General features: G+C 34.8%; 3 protein-coding genes across 3 annotated transcripts; 1 reads left to right on the top strand and 2 right to left on the bottom strand.

The window, feature by feature from the left end:
* Window positions 1-4,846: 4,846 nt before the first annotated feature.
* Window positions 4,847-6,157, bottom strand: LOC105617243 (lethal(2)neighbour of Tid protein). Its single transcript, XM_012198809.1, has one exon. The coding sequence runs from the start codon at window positions 6,155-6,157 to the stop codon at window positions 4,847-4,849; it is 1,311 nt and encodes a 436-aa protein (XP_012054199.1).
* A 1,362-nt stretch (window positions 6,158-7,519) lies between these two features.
* Window positions 7,520-8,301, top strand: LOC105617242 (mesencephalic astrocyte-derived neurotrophic factor homolog). The gene is made up of 4 exons (XM_012198808.1): window positions 7,520-7,604; window positions 7,690-7,814; window positions 7,900-8,041; window positions 8,123-8,301. The coding sequence occupies exons 1-4, from the start codon at window positions 7,520-7,522 to the stop codon at window positions 8,299-8,301; spliced, it is 531 nt and encodes a 176-aa protein (XP_012054198.1).
* Window positions 8,302-9,367: 1,066 nt separating this feature from the next.
* On the bottom strand, window positions 9,368-23,744 carry LOC105617240 (sushi, von Willebrand factor type A, EGF and pentraxin domain-containing protein 1-like). The gene is made up of 32 exons (XM_012198806.1): window positions 23,466-23,744; window positions 22,399-22,686; window positions 21,867-22,122; window positions 21,299-21,484; window positions 20,587-20,751; window positions 20,259-20,441; window positions 19,785-20,000; window positions 19,506-19,706; window positions 19,160-19,408; window positions 18,605-18,856; window positions 18,225-18,434; window positions 18,038-18,132; window positions 17,599-17,923; window positions 17,323-17,535; window positions 16,821-16,982; window positions 16,450-16,746; window positions 16,119-16,261; window positions 15,806-15,905; window positions 15,326-15,539; window positions 15,095-15,252; window positions 14,889-14,977; window positions 14,718-14,827; window positions 14,215-14,387; window positions 13,920-14,134; window positions 12,613-12,820; window positions 12,322-12,495; window positions 11,987-12,078; window positions 11,755-11,891; window positions 10,608-11,496; window positions 10,025-10,196; window positions 9,616-9,804; window positions 9,368-9,546 (listed from the first exon to the last, which is right to left on the bottom strand). The coding sequence occupies exons 1-32, from the start codon at window positions 23,742-23,744 to the stop codon at window positions 9,368-9,370; spliced, it is 6,819 nt and encodes a 2,272-aa protein (XP_012054196.1).
* Between the last annotated feature and the right edge of the window lie 525 nt (window positions 23,745-24,269).

Genomic DNA, 24,269 nt, shown 5'->3' with positions numbered 1-24,269 from the left:
AATGTAGATTAACTTTAATCTCAATTTCATTTACTTTTTATCTTTTTTCTAATTTTTAGAATTAAAAAAATAAAAAGTAAATTAAATCAAGATTAAACTTAATTAAAAAGAAACGGAAATATAAACTGTTTTCGAGAAATTTATCAAATAGATAATCAGACAGATGAACGAAAAATTGAAATTATAAAGTAGGTATATAGTGTGCTACATTATGCTACTTATTAAATAGTTAATTAACATCTTTCAATATCAATGTTGTACAAAAAAATTCAATACATTAATCAAAAGTCTTTGAATGATATATTTTATCATTTCTATATATAGCTAATTTTATTTCGCCTGACACGACCAAAAAAAAAGTAATTAATTCTGACCGGACAGATCGTAAACTGCATAGAATTTCATCGCGATACATACAGCTTTCTCCGACGTTTCATACTTAAATGCGCGAGGCGATACCACGATACTTTCTCACTTTCTCACCTGAACTTGACCTTTACCAGCAACTGACTCTTCTTCCAGATCTCCCAATCATCCGACGACGAATGACGAACTCCGTTCTTCACGAGGGATGCGACAGCTATATTCTCGTCTCAAGAGAATGAATGTCAACAAATGTGCGCGCGACTGTTTGAAAATGACGATCGTATTTAATCACGTCTTATATGCATGCAGCAATATTTCGAATGAAAGGAACGAAGGACAAGGTTGATTTAGTGAGCACGATGCTGAGAGCGAATCAGATTGATTAAAGACGAAAATCAAGGTTACATTCACTAGAAAGACAACGACCTCAAGTCCTTGTACTACCTTGATAACTGCCGGCGTTATACTGCGTTCTGCCGCTTGCGAAAGCGCGGTCGCGATCAATGCTTTGCTCGGAATTAGGGGACTATCAGCGACGCTTCCGCGCGCGCGCGTACGTACGTACGCATTGATACGCACTACGCATGCAATGTCAGGGCTGAGGAAGAGCTGACCAGTACTTATCACCAGTATTCCCCACTTCAATGAGATGTCTCGTCCCCACGACGAAAAAATAGCGGTATCCTTGTTCATGTGGCCGAACAAAAGGTTCGCCGTCTAAACGAAAACGGCGGTGGGGCGGCCGAGAGAATTGACGATTCTCTCTTTGACACACTTCGCCGCAAAACTCGCGACCTCCTTCTGTAAACCTTCTTCACACGATTTCTTTGATCGTCCGTGCGATATATCGACGACTATGATACACTCCCGTTTTTTAAAAAAAAAGAATATTATATTTAGAAAAACTGCGTGTTGTTTGAATAAGTCATTTCTCGTGCAATGAAATAATTTTATGTACGTATATCAAAAAGCGATACTCACGTTCCTGATGAAATAATTGATTGGAATTTTCTATTGAATTTAATAAATATTAAAAACAAATGTTTGCCCTTGAATTTAAATTTACAATTCTCGGACTTGCAATTTTTTGCAAGTTCCTTTTACCGCACATTTATAATGTTAATTCTAAGTTTGTTTTTTCAGCTGAATTTTTTGTTCATTTTTCCGCCTATTATTTTCATATTTTGAATAAAAAAAAAACAAACTAATTTCCTGATGCATGCTTTCATAATTATACATGATTCGATTGCTATGTACAATATACAGTCACGAAACTAATTGTCCGGAAACAGATATTGCAAGTTTATTTATATATATAGTTACTATCCTCAATCATTTTGGAATCGTGTTCTCTGGATAGATGAATGAAAGATTAAATTTGAATCTGGAAAGAAAAAAGTTTACTATAAAGTCAGAGAAGCTTTTAAAATCCGAAATCTAATTCCTATTATAAAATATGGTGGTGGAAAATCTCTCTTTTGGGGATCTTCTGGAGTAAAAAAATTTGAATTTATCTATGATACAATGAATCAACATACGTAGAAATTTTAAAGCGTAATTTTTAAAAGAGAGTCCGCTCGTATAGCCGGAATCAAATGAAATTTTATCATGCAGCTAGATAACCCCAAGCATGAGTATTTTTTTACATTTTTCCAAACTTATTTTTTTTTCTAAAACAAACAATGAAAAAATTATGCCTTTAATTATATTTTGTGTTTTCACACATTACTATTATTTTTATTACACTAAAAAGTTTTACAAAAAAGAAGGATGCATGAACATGTATGGACATATTTCATATATAATTATACATGTTTATGAATATTTATGCATATTCATGCATGAAAAATTTGTTATCGGTAAGAGTTTTCATTTCTAAAAATATTATTCTTTAAAAATTATATTATTTGGTGATACTGTACCGAAAAATAAACTTGCAATATCTATGTCCGGACAATTAGTTTCGTGTCGACTGTATATTAAATAACAAATTTGCATTAATTATCTCGCATGTGAAAATTTAATTCTTAGTGCATACAATGACTTTCCAGACTTTATTACACACGATGGGTCGTTCGTGTCTCCAGTTAATTTTCATTGCTTTTACAAGTACCTATATTAAAATTATTAAATTATTAAATAATTTTTACATATATTTTAATTTAATCGTCGTATAATAATTTAATCGTCTTTATAAAATATATGTAAGGTTGCGTATTAAAAAAATTGTACATAAATGTTATAATTTATAATTAATTACTTGGTGCTGCTAATTTCAAAGACAAGAAATGCATAGGACACGAATAACCCATATAATCATCATAATAAAGATTTATATCAGTAGAACTTGTTCGTAGATAATAATTGTGTAAGCACTATAAATATTACATATTATCCATTGATCATCGCTCTATTTTCGTTTTTTTTTACATTTCCTGTATAATATACATTGATTTATACAGCATTATTATAGCAATTATCGTTCATTACATTAAAACTCATTACGAAATAAATACTCGCTGCAATTATAAATTAAAATAAACGTAAAGGTTAAATGAAATTTTAGATAGATGTAGAAATATCTAGATATCTAATTAACACGCTTATTAACATAATTTTGTATCAAACTTCAGACTGTCATTTACACAATTACTACAATGCTTTATATTTTACAAATGAATATTGATATTAATCTGCGAAGATTACCTCGGATATAATTATATTTTTTATGTTTGTGAGTAAATAAGTAATTTTTAAGTATTATGCACAAATAAGGAGTTACCTTACAAATATGCAGTTTTTTATTGTGCAAATATAGAAATAAACTATAAATATAGAAATAACAAATTTATTTCGATATAATTCGGTCAAGCTATAATTTATCACGTAAATATGGTCGTCCTTTCAAATTGACCAAAATTGTCTTCACACTCATTTTAAAAAGGAAATGCTTTAGGTATTTCTACGCTGAAAAAAAAAGATTGGCTGCTAGCAATTTAAATGCAGCATAGCATTTTTAATTGATTTTGCAGTAGCAAATTAAAAATGTTATGCCATATTCGGCCAATCTTTTCTTTCAATATATGGATAAGTATAGAAATGTATGGATTTAACATAATTTATTCAAATTCAATATCCGTTCAATATACAAAATGTATATTATATAGACTTCTATAAAGACTGCCAACTTCGCTTCCATCTTTGAAAACAGCGCTAGACAGCGACATATTTGAGTTCTCTCATTCACACATGTATAAATTACGTGAGTAAATTCACATGATACTCACAAACATGCGGAGGCGTTACCGCCTTTGGCGCTCTACACTGGAATTTTGTTTTTGTGTTCTATCACAAGGATTATTAAGTCTCTGAAGCACCAATCTCCCACCAATGGCAACGAACCAATAACTAAAAAAAAAGCAATTTCTACCAATTTGCAGAACACAGGAATATGAATACAATAAATTTCATATTTTCTTTTGTAATAATCTATTTGACGCTTAATGCAACATACTATTATATTTTCTGGCTTTAATAGTTTTTGAAAAATTCTTCAATTGTTATGTAATCAGGACTGATTACGTAATTAAAAAACCTATTCGCCAATTCTTTTTTAATATCATAGCTAAATCGCATCTGTGAATTTCTCAGAAAATTCTTTATTATTTTTAATTTTTAAAAAGATATCTGTGCACAGTTACCACAGATATTGGACAGTTAATAAGATCGCTATTGCTAAATTTGAAGATTTCTAGAAAACCACTTTTAATTAATTCATTTAAAATATCAAGATAGAGTTTTATATTTATAAGAGTAGCGCTGCTTAAAATTTTATGCTCTACGCTGGAGCGTATCTGCTTAATGCCTTGTAACGCTTCCGCAAACAGGATACATACATATGCATGAGAACAAGGACACAATCAGATTCTCTCTATCGAGTCAGCAGTGAGCATTGAGTTAGCAGTATATTTATATAAGTGATTGTATATATACATATATATTCATATTTGTAGATACAGACTAGAATATTATGTACTAGAATATTAAATTATTAAATTACAGATACATAATATTGAAACGATGGACATTGTAATCGGATGGAAAGATACACGAAGAATATTCAACTTTATATATTAAGATGGAATCACATGATGCTCGATTTCTTGAATGATAGCATATAGTCATGCCTGTTTTGATATATGCTAGAATTCGTTCATGCGTTGAACGTTGCATGCGCATATACTTGATTTTTATATTTATTATGGGTTACTAGCTTATTTTTCCTTGCATGCACCAATCAAAAGAAATAATTGCTAATTTCATAGTTATCTGTCAAACGTCAAACTATATGCATCAAAGCAAGCATAGCAACATGCATGTGTGCATGCATGCGTGCATGCTTATCATTCAAGAATCGAACACTGTGTGATTCCATCTTTACATATAATTAAGATAGAAATGCGTCATACATGTGCGGCCTTCATTTCTCTTTTGCGTTATTCGATCTATTTTTTAGGATGCCATATAACAAAATTATATGACATAAATGCAACGCCGCGCTGCTGAACACCGTGCTCGGATACGTGTTCCAGCACAATTCTATTACACCTAAAATGGTCAATTTAAAGATAGTCTTATAGTCAGTGCACCACGCGATGTATGGTAATGTATGATAGTACCATATATAGAATTGATAATGCAACGATCTGCTAAACATAATGCCGATAAAATTCGCAACAAAAAGTGGATAGACAAATAACTGACTTACAGTAGACATATCTACTTTTTCTTTCTTACGAAGTTGAGGCTTCAGTTCCTTTCCAATGTGTTTTAACTTTACATACGACTTCATGTAGCTGATCCAAATGGGCGCGCAATACAGCAGCGTTAATACATGCAGAAGTAACAGAGAAACATGCAAATATGGATGTACAAATACCTCTTCTGGTAAGAACCTCCAATTTACAGTCCATCTGAATTCAAAAACTCTACCCAAATTGAAAGCGCCCTTTATATAAGCAATTGGATTCTCTAGCAAGAACGGAAGACCAAGAATCAGCTGTATCAATGCACAAATAGACAAATGTATCAATGTTTTGAACATTCTTAGTGCGCATAGATAAATAACAAGAAGCGCTGGAGCAAACAGCAATATGTTCATCTTGATGGACACAGCAAGACTATATAACACGCTACCCAAGTACCAGCGATTGTCCAAGAATGAATTGATAGATGCATATAACAGCACCATTGCTACTGGATCATTGAAGAGTCTCAAAACAAATATCGAGTGTATTCTATAGGAAGTACAGCACATCAAGATGAGAACGTAAGGCGGCACTTTCTTGGTCCGTGCGTAAATCCGGAAGACTAGCATCAGCGTGATCACGTACAGTGCCGCAAAGATGTACTGTGCTATCCTTACGTTGGTGCCATGAGAAGTTATATAATAGAGGCTGGAAAAGATGTAGACAAAGCCGGCAGGGTAAACCAGTGATCCAGTATCACCTCGCAGTTTCGAGTAGTCCAACGTGCCGTTCAGGAAACCTTCAACTTCTTGCATATAGGCCTTCCAATCGATTTCAGTGTATGGCACTGTCTGGATGACTATTGCATTCAAGACGATTTCCAGAATAATGAACAGTTTCACCGTCAATGACAATTTTTTCGGATCGGTGAGAAAAGAGACGAGTTGTCGCCATTCCACATAATTCTCTAGCCAGCCCTTGTTGCTCCTCCTCGAAGATCTACCAGCATTGAGGTTAGATCTCGTCTCCCTGCGTGGCGCCATTCCGTCTGCAATGCGTATCTATCGTCATTTATTCTGTTTTTTTTTAATTATACTTATAAACAGACTCGCGCAGATTTCCAATAGTGAATATTACCTCGGTCTCTTTTCCTCAAGAGATTAACCGGATTTACGATATCGGTTCATCCGTGTGACAATAAATAACCAGCTCATCGGAGCGATAATCCATCACTTTTCGTCATCGGATACCCATGGATGCCGCGGAAAAGATACTTCTCTTTCGTTTTTTATGTATCGAGTGACAAATCTGTGTTTTCCTTGGTATAAATGTCCACAGAACTTTATTGGAGTAAACATGGCGATCGCAAGGTAAATAGAACCGGCTGGCTTTTCGAGCTGAACTTTCCAAATTATTCGCCCTTTCTTTCTATCTAACCGATCCGATCAAATAGCTGTTTCAGTCGAGTGCAGAAAATGCGGGAGTGCAGCAATATATAGCAAGAATCATGGTGTATTTACACCATGGCAAAATATAAATCCCCTCTCACTCACATCGCACGGCGCGCGCGAATTGCGATGACGTCACGACCAATCGACACGCGGACGGCAGTGACGTCACGACCAATCGGCATGCGCCAGCTGGGATTCCGGGTTTTTGACAGAATCCAACGTGTCGCGAATAGTCGCGAAGCTCGGAGGTGAACGGCGGCGGTGGACGTATCGCAAGATATTTTGAGGAGTCGAAAGTGTGAATTAAAGTCACCACGCGCGCCCATCTACCGAACGACGGAGGCCTCGCATCGGAAATACGCTAATTTTCAATCCGATCGCAACGGTACGTAGTACGCGCCCGCGCGAAATAACCTTAAATTTAGTCGTCGAAGACACTTACGTGTCAACATTTGACATCTCGCGTTTTTTTCCGTCGATATTCTCGCAACTCTCTTTGTCCTTTTGTCACAAAATCTAGGAATCTCGTGAAATTGAAAGCTTGGAATGTTTCCTTTAGCGTCTTCGAGGACGCTCGAGAATAACAGGGATGTTGTGATTTTGTGAATTAGAATATTTGTAATTAAATTCCGATTAATTTGAGTTAATAATGAAAATTTATAATGTGGCGAGAGATCGCTTTAATCGACTTTCTCTTGTCTTTTTTGTGACAGATAAACATATTTAAAATATGTTATCGAAATTTTAGGTTTTTTTAACTACTTACATGGCTTATCTTGCCTCTTTTTCTTTTCACATTGAAGAAAAAAAGAGAAAAAATAAATAATGCAGGAAATTCATCTAAAAAGACCTTTTGATTTACACGATCATATGATAACACTTGTATAAATATTTATTTACATTTTATTGATTAAAAAAAAATTTTTAATTAACAGAACTCGATAAAACAGAAAGATGAATGCGTCGATGTCGTTAATACTTTCTGTATTCCTCGGAATTGTGTGTACTGTTACAGCATTAAAAGAAGGTGACTGTGAAGGTGAGAATCTCTCTGACATTTGCCTTATATATAAAATTTATACATCCCTTTTTATGACTTTTACATTCTTTATCTGATTTTATAGTATGTGTTGCTGTTGTGGACAAATTTAGTCAGACACTAACGGCAGATATTAAAAGTAACCCTAAGAAGATTGAAGAAAAGTTTCGAGAATTCTGTAAAGGCACTAAATCAAAAGAAAATAGATTTGTGAGTATGAGCCTGTGAACAAAATAAATACAGATTCCCTTAATCAATTGTTTAAAATAATCGCAATTGTTTTATGTGCTTCCAGTGTTATTATTTAGGTGGATTAGAAGAATCTGCCACTGGTATCTTGGGTGAGCTGAGTAAACCACTATCATGGTCTATGCCTGCAGACAAGATATGTGAGAAATTAAAGAAGAGGGATGCTCAAATATGCGATTTGAGATTCGGTATGTATAACATTTGTACACTCTTATCGTTCTTGTTGCAAAGTCGAATATTTTGTTAGTGTTACGCTATTTTTGTTTCAGAGAAACAAATTGACCTCAATACGGTAAATCTGAAAAAATTGAAGGTACGTGATTTAAAGAAGATTTTGAATGATTGGGAAGAGACGTGTGATGGATGTATAGAGAAGACGGACTTTATCAAGCGGATTGAGGAGCTCAAACCCAAGTACTTTAGCAGCAGTTCGAAGACGGAGCTTTGAAGGATTATCCTTAATTTAGACAAGCAATTAAGTTAGGATGGCTAAAAGTTCTGTTTCTTCTATGGAGGAATTGTTTACAGCATTTAGGATATGTATTATCCGTGTCAATATACGATTCGCGTATAGCTATGTTCTGAAAAAGTTTGTCTTTAATGACAGTCTTACGAAGACATTTAATTTCCATTAAATGGAGTAGAGTTTAAATGAGAATTAGCATGAGACAAACGATAATGGGCAAATTTTGTTATGCAACATTTTTATATCTCAATAATTTCGAAGGACATATGTTAGTAATCTGATTTTTCCTTAAAGTTAGCCATGCTAATGGATCTTTTTTTATCGAAGGTGCTCCATTTTTATGACATCATTAGATATAAATTAATATACGTCATTTATATACGAGAAATTATTTTCACACAGTATTTATCTTTATTGCTCTTCCTCAGGTAGTATAGTAATATGCAAATACGTGTTTGTACGAACAATACTTCGTACCAAAACATAAATACGGTGTCGAACGATGTGTAAAAGATACTTTAGCCACAACACCGTTATACATTCTTACAAAATTAGATTTTCTTTTTCGTTATCCGTTATGAAATACGAACAAAATGTACAACTAAACTTATGAAATATTTCTCATGGCCAGTATGAACTGTCTTATTTGAACGTGCAGACTTAACAATGCCAATTTTTGAGATAAGAATTATTTGTATCGATATACACCAACTTTTCCAGTAAAAAGAAATAAAAAAAGAGATAAAAGTATATAATATGTACTCGAAGTACAATATCCTAAAATTAAAGATTACGATAAATCGCGCATAAATAATTATAGATAAGGTATTGTCGCATATCCAAATGTACTACTCCGAAAATTCCAAAACTGAATTATTTATTTCATGATAAGACTGCGTAATTACGTTTTCTATATTACATTCATGAGTCTTGATACAAGAAGTCAAACAAATAAAAAAAAAGCATGTGTGTTGTTACAAAGATGGAGATTCTTCTCTCTTTCTTTCTCTACGAGGCATTGTACTAAATCCTTCTTAGCCATTTTGAATTACACGTTCCTATTTCCGTCACATTTTGGCAACTCGTTCCACTTCCCATTGGCTTGACACGTAATCATCCCTTTTTTCTCACCATCGAGACATATATATGTCAATTGATCTTGAAACAAGTACGAACGACCGTAGAGCGCGATTCCGTGTTGGATCTGTGGTTTGCCACACGATATTTCTGACAAAATAACAATGTGATTTAGATGTCTCCTAATGACAAGTTTGCAATTTTTTTACATATACATACTAGAGCATCTGCCATTCAATCTGGACCATTTCCCGCTTCCTAAACATCTTAGATTTGCCTGCCCGAATACACGATAGCCCGGAACACACTGATAAGAGATCATATTGCCGAAAGTGTAATTCTGAGTTTCGTCTACGTCACTTTTCAGTATAGCGTTAGCGAGAATCGGCGGTTTTCCGCATGCCACAGCTAGAAATGTTCAACATATGAATTTAGAAATGTCTAATCCCTGCTTCCATCAATGTAAATTAAATTTTACTTCGATTCGATTTCTCTTCATTTTTTTCTAATTCTTAGAAGCAGAAAAAAATGAAGAGAGTTAGTTGAACTGAGACTTGAAAGTTGAATTGTTATTGATGAAAATAGACATTAGAGACATTGTAGATGACTTAAAAAGAAAAAAACATACGTTTACAGGAAGGCAAAGCGGACCACCTGGCATCCGATAAACAAATAGATTGCTCGGCACCCTCAAGAATGTATCCATGACGACATTTAAAAATGACGACGCTATTGATCGTCCTGCGATTGTTAACGTTGTCAGTGTTGTTACCATTATCGATGTATCCGTATTCCGGTATCTGAAATTAATTGAAATTTTATCCTGGAAATATGCGAAGCTTGAAAATATTGTACGAAAAGATAGATCGTAATCCCAAATAACATTTATGTTGTATGAAATATCTAAAAGATGTTTTTTAGATGTTTTATGTCTAAAAGATATCTAAACGTTTTTTTAGACATCTTATATAACATAAATGTTATCTGGAATGTATTTCCTTGTATTATTATTTTTAACTTAGAACATTTGTGCCCGTTTCTTCCAATGTAGATTAATTTAAATCTCAGTTTAATTTATTTTTTATCCTTTTCTAAGAGTTAGAAAAAATAAAGAGTAAGTTAATCTACATTCGTAGAAATGGATATTAGTTAATTTTTTATTCTTTCCTGTCGATACTGATGTTATTTATTGATATTTTCAGAAAACTTACTTGCGGAGGTGCACACGATCTATTGCAGATGTCTGTCGAATCATTCAGTAGCTGTTCGAGGATAGATTCTTTCATCAACAAATTTGAAACTTCCCATTTTGCGATCGTATTGCACATCCATGTTATATTTGAAATTGTCTCGTTAGCGATTAATTTGTGGAAGTTCATCTGTGCGCCATTTCGACACGTTAAAACTATTCGTCCTTTATAACTATTTCTTTCGACGAAAATGTCGAAATCTTTGTATTGGTGCGTAACATTTTTTTTGTACCGTTTCTCGTCTAATTCGAATAATATCACATCTGTGTTGCTGTTCTCTAAGGCGGTTTCGTTTCCCAGTTTCTTGAAAAATTTAAAAATTGGATGTTCCTCGATCGAACAATTACGCGGCTTGCAAGAAGTGAAAGTCGAGGACCATCTCTCCTCCTCGGTACACATTCTGACTTGATCCCCGACTAGTTCATATCCTAGATCACAGACAATAAGGATTTCTGCACCGGAAATGAACGTTTCCGGAGAAATCTCGTTCTCACTCTCATTACTTCTTCGATCAGGTTTCCATGTAGCGTCTTCTTCCATCGGAATTTCAACCGTGATATTATCCCGTTTCTTGAGGAACATTCTCGCGTCTGCCACGCGATCTGGCCAGGGACACGTGCGCGGAACACAGTCAGGAATAAAGCCTGTCCAGGTGCCGTTTGCGGAACATTGCAGCTTGAATTCTGTCAGAGTATGATTATTGCGAAACTTGTAGCCGCGATGGCAGGAGAATCCAATGATGTCGTTATAATGATATGTTCTTTCGGAGGAGTTGTCGATGATGTTACGTTCGGGATCGCGAACGGAAGTTTGATCAGAATTCGAAGGGATGATGTAGCCATGCTCTATTCTACATTCAGAATGTGACGATTCTCAAATATTGGTTAAAAGAAACTACCATATTTTTAGGCAAAGTCATAATTTTTTAAATAAAACAATATCTTTAAGCAAAAGGTTATTTTCTAAATTCTTAGAATCTCCCTTTAAATAAAAATTGAGCCAATTTTGAAAAAGAGTGACTCAATTTTCAATTTTTAAGAATGAGATTTTATTCTTTGGAGTGATAATTCATTTAAAATGTTTTAGAGAATATGTTTCAAGGACGCACTGTTTTGGCAAGGGACATCCATAGGGCGTGCAAGACGGTCTCTTGTGATCCCAAATACCAATGTCTAGGCAGGTCAAGTATCTCTCTCCTATTAAACGGTATCCAGGATTACACTTGAACTCTAACTGCTGGCCAGCCTGAAATAATTGAACAATTCAAAATGTAGGATTTCAACGTCGTAATGTTCTTCTTCTTCTTTCTTGATTCTTTTGTGAATGACAAAAACGCATACTTGTAATATCGTGACATCATCTCTTTCATTTTCTTCTAATATATACTCGATGTCACCGTTTTCTGGAGCGAGTAGATTCTTGCACGTCATTCCTGTTGAAAGATGTAAATTTAGTTGTTAAAGTCATTGAACTCATTTTTATTAGCCCTGCTGTTCTGTTCAAATGTTATTCGATCGTCAAAATTAAAGCTCTGAAAATGATTTTCACAGAAAAAAGATCTTACATAACAAAGTTATTAAATACTAAAGAAAAGTTTTGAAATATTAATAAGAAAATTAATTACATTTTAAGTCAAATAGAACAGAACAAGGTTTAATCCAAGTGCGATTGTTACCTATGCAGATCGGAGGCAGTCCAATCCACTTTCCGTCAGAATTGCAAATGCGATGAGGGTTTCCGCGGAGTTCGTAGCCCTCGTTACAAGAATAATATATCTCGTCCTCGAATAAATATGATTTTCCGTAAATGTGTCCGCGCGGAAAGTATCCCGGAAAGCCACATTTTATTTCTTCGAACAAAAAATCATCAAACCAGAATCATTTAGATTTCATGATCAAATCAAATCAGTTCATTTCACACTTTCTTCTTCGTGTTATAACATGATTACAAAGGAATCAGAACTTACTCATGCAGATTGGCGTATTGTATCCTTCCCACTGACCATGCTTGAGACACTTTCTTCTGACGGATCGGTATTCCTTATTGCCAAATCGAACTACGTATCCATTATCGCAGTAATATGTTATCTCAGACAGGTCCTCGCTTACTTTAATGTTACCCTTGAAGGGCATTACGGGCAGAGGACAGCCATGACAAAACGGACTGCTTAAAATCTATATAAAGATATGAGATAATTTAAAAATTTAAAAGAATTAAATTTAAAAAAGAATTTAAAAAAATAAAATAATGTTTCAAAGGTGCATGGTTTGATGTAGAATAGATTGTAAGTATATATTAATAAAATCATTTTGAGGAGAAAACATATAAAAACATATAAAATATTAACTCATGGTAACAAATTAGTACAAGTTCAGTTGTATTAATTTTCCTTGTGTTGTTTTTTTTATAATCTTCCCAGCTTAAGTATTAAATTAGCAGCGTCACACTGTTTTCTTGGAAATGACACATAATATATTGTTTTTGGCAATAATATTCTTAAGCTTTCATGGGTGCTTTCTATATAAAGATTATGCGTTTCGCGGATTTTCTTCGTGTCCAGATTCGTTCTTGGAATGCTAACGTTTCGTGAACCTTGCAGTCCACTTCATCAGGGCGATGAAAATAAAAATCAGAATGTAAGTCGAATGTAATAGGAGAATAACAGGAGCGCAAATGAAACTTCTAGAAGGCGAAAATTGGAACAATGAAATATAAAAGAAGCATTTACGCTTCCTTTACATTTTGATGTTTCAATTTTCGCCTCCTAAAAATTTCATTTACGCTTCTGTTATTCTCCATCACATCTAATTTACGCTCTGATTTTTATTTTCGAGGGAGAAGCAACCTCATACTGTTTTTGGCAATATAAAATAATACAAATTCAATCGTATTGATTTCTGATATTATTCTCTTTTTTTTTCTTTTATTTTGAATTGATCCTGCCAGCTTAATATTAAGCTAACATCATCAAAATTTTTTTCCGAAATAACACACGGAACAAAATTATTATTAATGATACAATTTAGTACAAAATGAGTACTAAAAATTCTGATAAATCTGATTTGATCCTGCTGATTTGGCCTTATTTTATAAAGTTCAAAAGGTGATACAGATATTTTTATTAAAACAATTGTATTGCTTCTTTTGCGTTAATAAAAGAATTTTGATATTTAATGATGGAAAAGTTTCTTTCAGTGACATTTTGGAGTAATTTTATCACGATGATTTATGTTTTGCTTGAATTGTAGTTTGATTTAATTAACGTATAATTACCACGACATCACCGTGAATGTACTGCCGCATCTGCGCCCAGGCTATGAGGTTCCCGTGATACTTCTCGCAGCTGTTCCATAGTTTCGTGACATCACTCTCGTTCAGGACGACGTCCCACATGTCCAACAAGCCGAGTCTGCCCAGGAATGCTTCCGATTCAGAGAAACCGCCACCCAGGCGATCCTGTTCCTGCCCGATGACGAGGGATCCGTTGGCTGGATGGGACGATGTCCGGGATTTTATGATTTGCTTTAGGTGTACGAAGATAATTCTTGATGATTACGCGTGTCATTACCTCGCACCACGGCTCCTTGGGCCAAACCGATGCTGTTGTCTTTGAGGATTCCGTCGACAAACACACGCCAGGAGCCGCTCTCACTTTCCCAAGTAACGCACAGGAAGTGCCAGTTACCATCGTTGACTCTAACATCAGTGACGATTTTCTCCCCGTTAATGTACAAGACCAATCTGCAATGACATTCAACCTGAGAGAGTTCGCTCGTAATCTAACACGTGCCAGTTCATTCAATTTGCATTGAATGGAATTAGCAAATTCTTCATTAAAACACACGCAGAAAAAATAATTTTATTGAGATATCTAAAAATTTAACTAGAGATATAGATTTGAAAATAAATTTTATTAGAAAATAGCTGTGCAGGAAACTCAAACACGATGAGCTATCCTGCAAAAAGTTTTGATATTCTAATAATCAATTTGAACATCCTCTATGTATTTAAATTTTTAGATACTTCTGCCAAATTTTTCTTTCCGTATACTGAATTTCTACAAGTAATTACCCATTATAATCCGTCAGTGTGAAGGCGTTGTCATAAAACGTCGTTGCGTACGATAATATCGTTCCGTAGTTGAAAGTATCCAACGATTGCAACCATAGGCAAACAGACAGCTACCAAATTGGTAAATTCCTAAAACTATCTATTACAATTTTTTCGATTTTCACAACTTACCTGGAGAAAATCTCTCGCGGGTCCTTTGGTGGCCACATAATCCGTCGTGCCGGATTTAGTAAAATGCATCACGTAATCGGATGATAGTTCTGTTAAAACAATTTTTAGTTTAAGATAAATATCTTATATCTTAAATTATTACTTAAGAAACTTAACAAAATTAAAAAATAAAATATTCTAGAAATATTCTTGAAGTTTTAACTTACCAATTTCGCAGTCGCGTCCTGTGAAAGGAATCGGGCATTCGCAGATATAATCGAGAACGAAGTTAATGCAGCGCCCGTTGTTCAAGCAAGGCGAATACTCGCAGTGATTGATCTTGGTCGCACAGTCCTCCCCTGTGTATCCGTCGGGACATTCGCACCTGGACGATCATATTGTATATATATATATTGACTTCACATCTTATAGCATAAAATTATACACAGACTATCTACCTGTAACTTTTCCGTGTTGCGTTTTCTTCTTTGACGTTGACGCAAATCGCATTCGTGTGACATGGCAACCAGTCGCAAGGTAACAAGTTGCAGTGTCGCCCCAGAAAACCGGGTTTGCAGAGGCATTGCCAAGTACCGTTCACAGTACGGCACACAGATCCTTCCTCACAGGGCATGTGCTCACAGTGATCCATCGAAACCTCGCAGAATTGACCTAAATGAGACCCATAGGTAACGAAAAAACTCATCGTGGGCATTATAAAATAAAATAAAAGCTGTAATATTAAAGACAATAATAATTATTATCCTAGAAGCAATTTATATTGGCGATACATTGGTGCATTAATATTGGCTTGCATTAAAGATGGACTAATATTAGACCAATAAAGCCAATAATTTAACAGAGCCAATAAATTTGTGCTCCTAGAGTAATGTTATTATAATGAAATATATAATAATTATTATAATGAAAAACATTACCTTCAAATCCGTCTCTGCACTCGCAAACGAAATCGTTCTCGGTGCTCATGCATCTTCCACCATTCTGACAGGGATTGGTGTAACACTCGTCCACGTAAATCTATAAGAATTATTTTTGCCGAATCTTCTTAGGCCGGATTCGACAAATATAAGATTAACTTTCACTTCAGCTTACTCCAATTTTTTAATTAAAAAAAGATAAGGAGTAAGTTGAACTAAGATTAAAGTTAATCTTGCATTTGTGGAATCGGGAATTTTAATCCAGATTTCATTGTTTCATTGCAAATATTTAATTTGCAAAACATATTCTTACCTCACAGTTATCACCTGTGTAACTGCTTTTACATACACACTCGTACATCACAGAATTATTCAGATACTGCCATGTTGTGCACATTCCTTCGTTTAAACACGGTGAGGAGTCGCACGGATCCTTGAATTCTTCGCACTTCAATCCTGAAAAAAATAGATTCGTATATTCCGCGCATAGCGGAAAAAAATGTTAATTTTATTTTAGAATAAAATAAAGGAAAAATTATTAATAATAATATTTAATAACTTAATTAATTATTAAGATTTAGAAAAAATTTAGAAAAAAAATTGAGAGGTACTATCGCGTCTCAAGATTATGATTATTAACATACCCACATAATATTCGCGACACTCGCAAACGTAGCCGCTTTCATCTCGTAGACATTGACCGCCATTTAAGCACGGATCCGTTCGGCAGTCATCGATTTCTTCATCGCGGATCGGTAGACAATCACTGATATCTATGGAGCCACGCTTTTCTGTCGTTACGTTCGACGGACAAGGCAAGCATTGGCTTTGTCCGTAGTTTGGCTGATAAAAACCAATGTCACACGCGAAACAAGGTTCCATGCCCACACGTGATCCGTGGTATCGTTTGCGTCGAGAATAATATCCTGGTCGACATACAGCTGCAGGGAAAGAAAGGGAAATATATTATAATGCCGACTTTCGCGTTTCCGGTTTACGTTCCAGAGAATCTTACGAATGCAATCTTTCAAGGTTCTCGCATGCATCCTCTTCGTGAAGGTGTATTCAGGACAAGGCACACACGTCAATGAAGCGATCGCATCCTGGTACTCGCCGAATGGACACGGCTGGCAAGTTCTGGTAGAGGAATTGTAGAAAGTGCCTGCGGGACATTTAACTAAAAGAAAATATTACAATTGAGATGTATTTGTATACGAAAAGAATAATTTTGTTAAAATATCCAAAAATTAAACTAGATATAAATCTGAAAATAATTCTGTTAGATCAAAATAATTTTGTTAGATCAAAATAATTATAATATAAAAAATTCAAGCATAATAAGAGCAAAAAAATTTTGATTTTACAATTAGCTTAAGCATTCTACATAATTATTTTGATGTCTAACAATATTATCTGGAGATCTATCCAACTAAATTGTAGATACTTCAACAAAATGATTTTTCCCAAATTTGTACTGGCAGATATTCTTGATGATTTTCATCTTTTTTTATGCTCACCACAACCATGTCTCTTTAGCACACTACCGAGATCACAAAGGTCCTGTGGTTCCTTGAAGACGAAGTACAGATTCAGGGCGAGCTTCGCAATCTCCTGGTTGGTTTTGTTGTCAAGCAAGTTTAATTTTCCCACTTGCGTCATTGCATCGATCCTCTCTCTCAACTTTTGCACTCCTCGTTTTGGATTCTCGTAGTTTTCTTCTATTATCTTACCTGCAAGGAATTTCTTTGCGTGTTATCTGATACATTTCACGGAATCTGAAATTTATTTCTTACCTATAAACTTAAATTTAATTTCTATTCTATTTCTTTTCCGTTTAGATCTGGTGTTATTTTTGTTGGGCTCGGAGCTCAGTCTTATAGCTGCGCGTTTCAACCTTTCGAACAATGTTGTTTCAGTATCTTTAAAGGTATCGGTAGACCGAGCTTGTTTGTTCTTAGGTTCGAATCTTCGTCTTCTTATTAAGTTATCTTCAATATCCTTCGACAACGATAGATCGTCTTCACACTTGGGATCGAAGCTAACCAGATCGCACTCAATGTCATTATCGCATATTTCCAGGAATTTCGATTTCAAGTCATTAGCAATGTTCTTATTCAACTAGAAGGGACATTAGGATATAAAAGTTGTATATTTATTTCTATAAATTTTATCATTCTATTATACAATTTATTTTATAAATCGAATTATTATATATTAAATATAAACACTCACTTCGCCAAGAGCAGGTTGATTGTCGCATATCGCGCTTCCGTTGCTTTGTAATATCACATCTCCCTCCTGAGATATTGTTATAGGTGTTTGCGTTTCTAATCAATAGAAGAAATCATTATTTTATAAAATATAATTAAGTAGTTGAAGATGCCAAATGACTGATAATTTCGAAAATTAACATAAATACCTGAACATTCTGGCAGATAATTACTATCCCACATATGATTGCTTGAGTTACATTTCAATAGCAATTCGTTATTCACGATATTGAAATTCATTGGCTCGATTGCAAAGTCGTAGTCATCCTCACAAGCTACGACGCATTGTGTTTCGCGATCGTCTGACGAAGAACAGTTTAGTCGACCATTCGTTGGTGCTTTCAGACTTTTACACACATCTGGAAAAATTATACAATTCAATTTTAATAAATAATATTTTTTACTTTGGGTATTAAAAGTACTGAACAAAGTGCTTTTATTCGATATAAGTCAATTAATTATTATCTTCCAGTATTAAATTTCTGAAAAATGCATATTTAAATATAGTCATTAATGAAAAGATATGCACCTTCTACAGTAATGTTCAACACGCAACTTGCCCGATTGCCGTATTTGTCGGTCGCATTATAGAAGACCTTCGTATGACCGACTGGAAAGAAGAGGTCTTGGCCGGGTTGATGACTTTGATTGACGCGCACGGCAATTCTCGAATTGTCGTAAAAGACTGGCTCGTCCCACGTCACGTTTGCGAGACCGCTATCGAAATCGGTGTAAAGTGTTGGTGGATCGATACAGTTCTCGATTGTTGGTGGTTCCCTGTCTGCAAAAATTTGCAAAAATACTCATTTTTCACACGATATGTTCTTTTTGATGATTTATCTAATTTTTTGTCAATCCAGAAAGGAATCTAAGAAGAAGAAGAAGAAGGAAAAGAAGAAGAAGAAGAAGAAAAGAAGAAGAAAAATAAGAAAAAAAAGAAAATAAAAGAAAAGGAAGAAAAGGAGGAGAAGAGGAAAAGGAAAAAAAGAAAAAGAGAAAAAGAGAAAGAAGAAGAAAAAGAAGAAAAAACGCATTTTTTAGAGCTCTCTCTTAGATAACATGCGATTGGAACTTTGCAGCTTACCAAGAACTTTAACTTTGAATTTACATCTAGCTTTGTTGCCGCTCGCGTCTTGTGCTACATACACAACATTGCGTGTACCGATTTTTGCCTTCCAGGGTAGAACGATGTGCGGTTTTGTCCATACAATAGGAGGTGCATCTGCATTGTCAGTCACCTTAGGTACTGTCCAGTTCACGTATGCGTAGTTTTGTCCCTTTTCAGTCTCCTCGATAATGTTGGCTGGGCACTCCAAAGAAGGCGGTGTTTTGTCTGTCGCGTTCGAAATACGTATTACGCTCAAAATTAAATTTGGATTAGTAAGCGAGACTTAAATTTATTTTTCTAAGTGCTTGATTTTGATATTAACCCACGCATCGATTAACGCTGTGACGTTGGGACCAAATTCCCGTGCGTCCAATGCACATTCTGTCGGTGGGTCCTTCCAGGATGTAACCCTCGTTGCAGGTGATCGTGCAATTGGTGGCAAAGGGCACCTTCGCTGGCCCGATGCAAATTTCCGGAGTGATGTCGCCGTTCGCGATTTGCGGTAAAGATTTGCATTTCACAGCTATCATAAGACATTGATTCTGTGTTAATATTCTGAAAAGATACTGAAGATACAAGATAATATTGTCCTTTTTTTTACCTTTACACGTAACTTTCAAACCGTCCCAACGAGATAAAGGTAGACAGTTGCGCACTTTGCTGCCACGAAGCTGATAGCCGACGTCGCATCGAAACTGGCAGCGTGTATCGATCGGATACACAGTGGAATTTTCTTGAAATTGTTGCTGATAGTCCTCGTCGTGCTCGCATTTTACGCGGCCATGCGTCGGTGAGCGTAAAGCCGAACACGTCTTCACTAAACAATGTAATTGATTACAATGTAAATTTAATTTGATCCCTCTTTCAATTAAACGTACACAATAATAAACATACGTATTATATTATTGATTGGGAAATTATTATTAACACATACATGTAACTTAGTGTTTGCTAAGAGCTGATAGCAAACTTATGTTATGATGTTATTTGTCGTCATTTTGACGTTATCGTCATTTTCAATGATAAAATGATGACAATAACGTCAGCTTGTAATCTGCGGCAATTCTTTACTTACGCAAGCACTGCGGCTCGTTGCCGGACCAAGCGCCGTCTTTGCCGCAAAGTCGAATGCTGTCCCCCGTAAGATGAAAACCGATCCTACATCTCACGCCACACGCTGCGTGTACCACATTACTGCAAGCGCTCGCTTTCACCAGGTATCCGTTGTCGGGGATTCTCAGTTTCGGACATGTTATAGCTGAAAATAATATCCATCCTATTTCGCGAATAATTTTACGAATAATTTGTATTTGTGAGGTTTGATTGCGCGAGGATTGGCGCTCTTTAAATTAAAATAATCATACAATTATTCTTCATAAATTTATGCACGAGCAATAAATTACCTTCGCATTTGTAACCATCTGTGATAAATCCGGAGGCGCAGACACAGTCAACCACCGAGGTCGCGGGAACCTTGATGGTGATGTGATTCGCGTCTGGACAGGATACGCATGCAGCGGTGGAATCCCCAGAGGTGTTCGTGGAAGCATAGGTTCCGTTCGGACAAGCTGTCGTGGGCACACAAAGAGAGAACTTTCGAATATAGTATAAAATGTATATTGTCTCAATAACAAATACATGATGTAGAAAAAAAATTAAAGACATAAGACATAAATTAAAGACACAACCGTGAATTGTACGAGTGCCATACACAGTACATTTTATTTAAGGGAACGTTCTAGGAATGTTCAATCCTGAATGCATTTTTATTCATTTATAGGAATTGCATGGAGCATATCTCTATGTCTTTCAATCTAAAAATAATATTAACTTTTTCTGTGCACAACACAAATTGTGAATACTATTCAATTCAAAATTTTGAATAGGAAATGCAGTTTTTCAATCCAATTGCATCCAATTGAATCCAATTAAATTAAAAAAAGTATTCTCTATTTAAAATACGCATTAGGATAAAAAAAAATTTCAATCTATTTTAATCCATTCTCGTTTACTAGGAATATTCTTTGGCTATCTTTAGTACGTTCCTTAGAGATTTGTGTTGTATGAGGCATCAGAGATCAATAAATCAAAATTCGTTCGCTTGTTACAACCTACGTTGGCAAAAACCTCTGAGACCGGAACCGAAATAGCCAGGCGGGCAAATGCAGGCATAATGTCCAGTCGCGGTACCGCAGGTGCAGGTCGCCAATTCATCGCAGCAAGTCCGGTTCATGCTGTCCGAGCAGAGACTATTGCAATCAGTCGGCAAAGTCACGGCCACGTACTGCCCAGTTTTCAAATCTGCGAGAAGTGTCGATCATTTAAAACTAGTTCCTTTTGTCCCAATAAAAGCTTCATAATGTTTTTACAAAGTAGTGCTTTGCAATTCTTATGCTTAGCTTTAACATGATCGACTTAAACTCTAATCCTAATAATTTTAACACTTTACGCATTCAGAATACTTAGAAAATATAGAAACGTACTCAGAGAAAAACATAATAATTGCAACTCTCTAAAGGTGACAACTATACAAGTTTTATGTATAAAATTAATATAGTAGCTTATTCAACTATATACATACATTAATTCTATATATTGTATAGTTTTATAATTATATATAGCTACCACTATGTCTTTTGCTCTAAATGCATATATGCGTAGTTTTCGATGGAAAGAAACACACCGCTATGCAGAGCGCGTCGCGCCAAAGCCTCAAACTCCGCGAAGCTATCGAGGAGATAGCTATGTGTGTATTCGGGATGACTGGCGATATCGTGCAGCTCCTCTACATTTCCCGTACGTATTCCAAACGTGAATATAATCGCACCCGTGTTCTTCAGTAGGTGAGCCGCGGGACGCGGATCGCCACCGTTGCTGAAGCCATCGGTTATCAGGAACACCATTTTGCTCGCCGCTTCACGACTCTTCTCAAGGATCGCCTTGCAAACAACGGAAACAGCCATAATTTATCAAAACCGTATTTTATCAAATTTTAGTTGAACTTGCTTTTATCATCACAATTTTGCCGTAAGAAATTATTATCTTGTTACAAATGCAACGTTGGCAACCATTAGAACTTATTATATAGTACTTGGATGTTTTTCAGCAACAAGACACAATACAACACAGTTGAGTCATTTCATTCTTGTTGTTTGTTAATATTAAACAAGGATGAAATGATTCACTGTATTCTTGATTGAAAACTGTGCCCTTACTAGTGCCTCGAGAAGCGCGCCACGCGTATAAGTTCCTCCGCCGCTATAAGTGATATTGCTGAACTGTTTGTTCAGCAAGTAACACTTGTGATCGTTGGGTCCGTGTCTGGAGATCTGATCGATGTTGCGATATACGCTGCCCCGACCACCGAAGGTGATCAGGGCGACCCGTGCAGCCAATGCGTCCACCGTAAAATCCGACAGGAGCTTCGTCACGAAGTTCAGTTCATTGCGGAAGTTCTCTGCACCGACCGAACCGGATGCATCCACCAGGAACACCATTTCCACCTGGTACCGAATCATTCGAATTATAATTGGAAGATTAGAAACATTAGAGCCTAGACTTTTATCGTTCTTTACTTTTCTTAAATCTTGCGTTGAACTTTAAGAGCAAAACAGAGGATAAATACATTAACTTTGAGAATCGATTATGTATCTTGGAACGAAATAAAATGTACAAAAGTGAAAAAATATTTATTAGAATATTTATAGTAAGACTGCATTCCAAAACGTCTTCTTCGAGAAAAATTTTACTTGATGTAAAAAGAAAAATAATAAAAAATAATAATAAAAAATATTAATTTTGAAGATTAGGGGTATATTGTGTGAGAAGATAAAAATTTTTTTATTATTTTTTGATTATTTTTTAATAAGTTAGTTATATTATATCTTTAATTTACAAAATTAATATTTTTATAAACTATAAAATATTTTTTATTTTTTTATTGTAGATATTATAATTTTATATGCAAGTTTTTTTTTATATTTTCCTTAATATTATTAGTTTTAATATATAAACAGATATTAATTATATTAATAATAATTGAGTTATTAGTGATAAATATTTCAATAATTATATATATGTTATGATGCAGGTAAGTATAGAATTTTATTTAATTTATTATATAATTTTTAGAATATTAGGATTTGGATTGTTAGTGATAGTTATTCGATTTAGAGAGAATGATTTATATTATATGTTTAATTTTAGAAAGTTTATAGTATTACGTTTTAAAATGTAGTTCAAAAATGTACAATCGAGTTCTTGCTCTATTATCTTCGTCTACCTGATCAGTCTTATTTCGCAATTGATCTATGTGCATCTTTAATAGACGGGATAGGACGTCCATCTTGCTCAACATCCTATCGGTGTCGTCCAGGTGCTTTCGTTGATCCTCGTTCGTCTTTTGATCGAAATTCAGAAAAGTCGACGAGACATTGTTATCGTTTGTATTGTTCTCCACGCTGTTGATCGAACCTCCATTGTCGTCGTCGACGCACTCGGCAAAATTCGAAAATAGAGAAAGTGCTCCAATTAGCAGCGGTAGAATTCTTGAAAATCCCATTGTTAAGCTTTACAAATCACCAATAACGTTAAATAATATGTCACATTTGAAGATGATCTTTTGTTTTATTATTACAATCTATTTATGGATCGTTTAGAAACAAATAGATCACAAAAGAATGCATTTTCTTCTCGTTTCTTTCCTGCAGATACAAATTTTTCTCAGAATTCATTTTTATATAAATTTCAAGATTTTTTCTGAATTAAAAAAAAATTTTAAGACTTTCTCGAAAATTTCTTAGACAAATTTCAATACAAATTGAAGCATTTTTCAAAATTGCCAAGAAAGTTTATATCTATCTCTTTTAGAATTCTTCATAAACGTAAATCTACTTTAAGTTCTGAAATATTTTCTCATTTTACATATAATTTTTGAAAAAATATTTTAAACTTTTGTAGATTTCATAAGATTCCAAAAATTATATAGAATGAGAACTCTAAGAATTCTTTTTTAGTTATAATATATCAAAAACTTTAAGAAAAGATGTAGACTTTCTCAATATTCTTGAAGAATGTTTCAACTCAT

The sequence above is a fragment of the Atta cephalotes genome (genome assembly GCF_000143395.1).
Source record: "Atta cephalotes unplaced genomic scaffold scaffold00012, whole genome shotgun sequence".
Lineage (NCBI taxonomy): Eukaryota > Metazoa > Arthropoda > Insecta > Hymenoptera > Formicidae > Atta > Atta cephalotes.
Note: the sequence above shows the minus strand (reverse complement) of the source record. Positions and strands in the feature narration are given on the sequence as shown.